The sequence below is a fragment of the Penaeus monodon genome, chromosome 12, assembly GCF_015228065.2.
Source record: "Penaeus monodon isolate SGIC_2016 chromosome 12, NSTDA_Pmon_1, whole genome shotgun sequence".
NCBI classification, from domain to species: domain Eukaryota; kingdom Metazoa; phylum Arthropoda; class Malacostraca; order Decapoda; family Penaeidae; genus Penaeus; species Penaeus monodon.
The window spans coordinates 29,579,089-29,581,588 of NC_051397.1; the positions used below are offsets into that span (position 1 = coordinate 29,579,089).

At 24.9% G+C, this 2,500-nt stretch overlaps 1 protein-coding gene across 10 annotated transcripts in view; it reads left to right on the forward strand.

Annotated features, from left to right (window-relative positions):
* LOC119579384 (dmX-like protein 2) overlaps window positions 1-2,500 on the forward strand; it is a 52,352-nt gene that overhangs the window by 43,407 nt on the left and 6,445 nt on the right. For 6 of the 10 annotated variants that reach the window (XM_037927164.1, XM_037927168.1, XM_037927169.1 and 3 more), the window contains one exon: window positions 720-812. The exons of the other annotated variants lie outside the window; for them this stretch is intronic. In XM_037927164.1, coding sequence (XP_037783092.1) covers window positions 720-812 — 93 coding nt within the window. The remainder of the gene's footprint in view (window positions 1-719; window positions 813-2,500) is intronic. 10 annotated transcript variants of the gene reach the window in all.

Below are 2,500 nucleotides of genomic sequence, written 5' to 3' on the forward strand. Positions count from 1 at the left end.
CAAAATACATCAGTTCCTATTGGCCCAGAGGGTTTCAGAAGGAATGCTGTTCCCAAGTGTGTAGATCTGGTACTCATTCTTTCATCCACAATTTTCAGATTTTAGATTTTTTTAATACAAATAGCATAAACCAAGTACATGTTCGAGGCATTAGATAATGGATTCATAGACCTGTCTGCCAATGGGTGAGTATTCTGTAGAGAACAAAAGTTGCTCTAAGGATTGTTGCAATCAAGAGAGAGTGTGCTTGCATGCACACACATGTGGTTGTTGACAGTGTGTGGGTTTGGGAAGGTGGATGTGTTGTATTAGTATGTAACTACTCTGGTTGGCCCATTTGAGTGAACTTTGTTTACATAAGTAGACTAATAGAATTCTTTCCTCAAACCAGAATGAGTAGTTATCTTTGAGGTGAAAATAAAGTAATAAAGAAATTCATGTTCTGTATTCAGGTTTCTGTTTTTGGTTTCTCTTTTCCCTGAACACTGAAGACTCTTGTGACATCAATTATGTAATGAGCCCCATGTGTGCATATATCATCATCTTTCAGTTCATGTTCCCCCCAAAAAAGTTTATGTCACTGTACTAGTTTATGTGAATGAACCCAAACTTTGCTTGTGTTCGATGTTGCTGGACTCTTGAGCATAGACATGTAATCTGTCATGAGGTACTTCTGCTTCCTGTGTACTGAGGTGTTTTGTCTCATTAATGCGGCTCAGTTGAAGGAGTTAAAAGGAGTTAATTTCCCTGGTTCCAACAACCCTCGTTTCTGTCGCTTCGTTTGGGAACGGAGCCGTCATTACCTAAAGCCGGTGAGGAATTTAGCATTTGCAGCAGCCTTCTATGATATCAGTATTTTTTCATTTTTATTCTCTGTCTATCTATCCCTTTGTTTCTCTCATATATTTATTAAAGGTTATGTTTTTAATATGAGAATGAATGTTAATGTATTTCCCAAGTTTAATAGTCTTTTGTAGATTTTATTGATATTGTACATCTATGGTTGTGTCCACTTTAGAGATTATGTTTTTGTTTGCCTCCCACTTTGTAAATTCTCTCTCTATATATAATTTTCAACATTGCAAGCAGTGTGTTGAAATGGAATGCGTTTTCTTGTGCTATGTAAATGCAGACTTTCATTTGTCATCAGTTTAGAGATGTATCTTGGTTTGCTTCCTAATTTTTTTTTTTTTTTTTTCATTGTTGCAAGTAACATTAAAATGGAATATGTTTTTGTTTGCTCTAACCCAATAATTACATATATGTGTGTGTGTGTATGTATGTATGTATGTATGTATGTATATGTGAATATATGTGTGTGTGTGTATGAACCATATTCATGTTGACAAATGTATAAAAAGTATGAATGAGAATGAGTATCTTTACAATACAGGAGATGTATTTGACTGGTTTCGATTATATCTTTGTCTTAAATACATGAAGATATAATCGAAACCATTCAAATACATCTCTTGTATTGTGAAGATATTGATTCTCATTCCTACCTTATATATATATGTGTGTGTGTGTGTGTGTGTGTGTGTGTGTGTGTGTGTGTGTGTGTGTGTGTGTGTGTGTGTGTGTGTGTGTGTGTGTGTGTGTGTGTGTGTGTGTGTGTATATGTGTGTGTATGTGTATTTATATACATATGTATATACATATGTACATAATATATATATATATATATATAATATATATATATATATATATATATAATACATACGTGTAATATTATATATATATATATATATATATATAATATATATATATATATATATTATATATAGATATATATATATATATATTATATTATATAAATATATATTATATATATATATTAATATTATATCTATATATAGATTATATATATATATCTAGTAACATAATATATATATATATATATTATATATATATTATTATTATATATATTTTATATAATATATATTATATATTATATATAGTATGATATTATATAATATATATATAATAATATAATAAATATATTATATTTTATATATATCTAATATATATATTAATATATAGTATATATATATATATATATAAATATATATATATATAAGAAACTGTATATATATATATATATCAATATATATATATATATATATATATATATATATTATTGTATATATATATATTATATATTTATATGTATATATATATCATATATATATAATTATAATATATATATTAATATATATATAATAATATATTGATATATATATATTCTATATATATATATATATTATATATATATATATATATATAATATATATCTATATATATATATATATATTATATGTATATATTATTATATATATATATATATATACGTATATACGTGTATATATGTATATGTATATGTATGTATATATGTATATGTATGTATTTATGTTATATATATATATATATATATATATATATATATATATATATATATATATATATATATATATATATAAACAAATTTATATGATACACA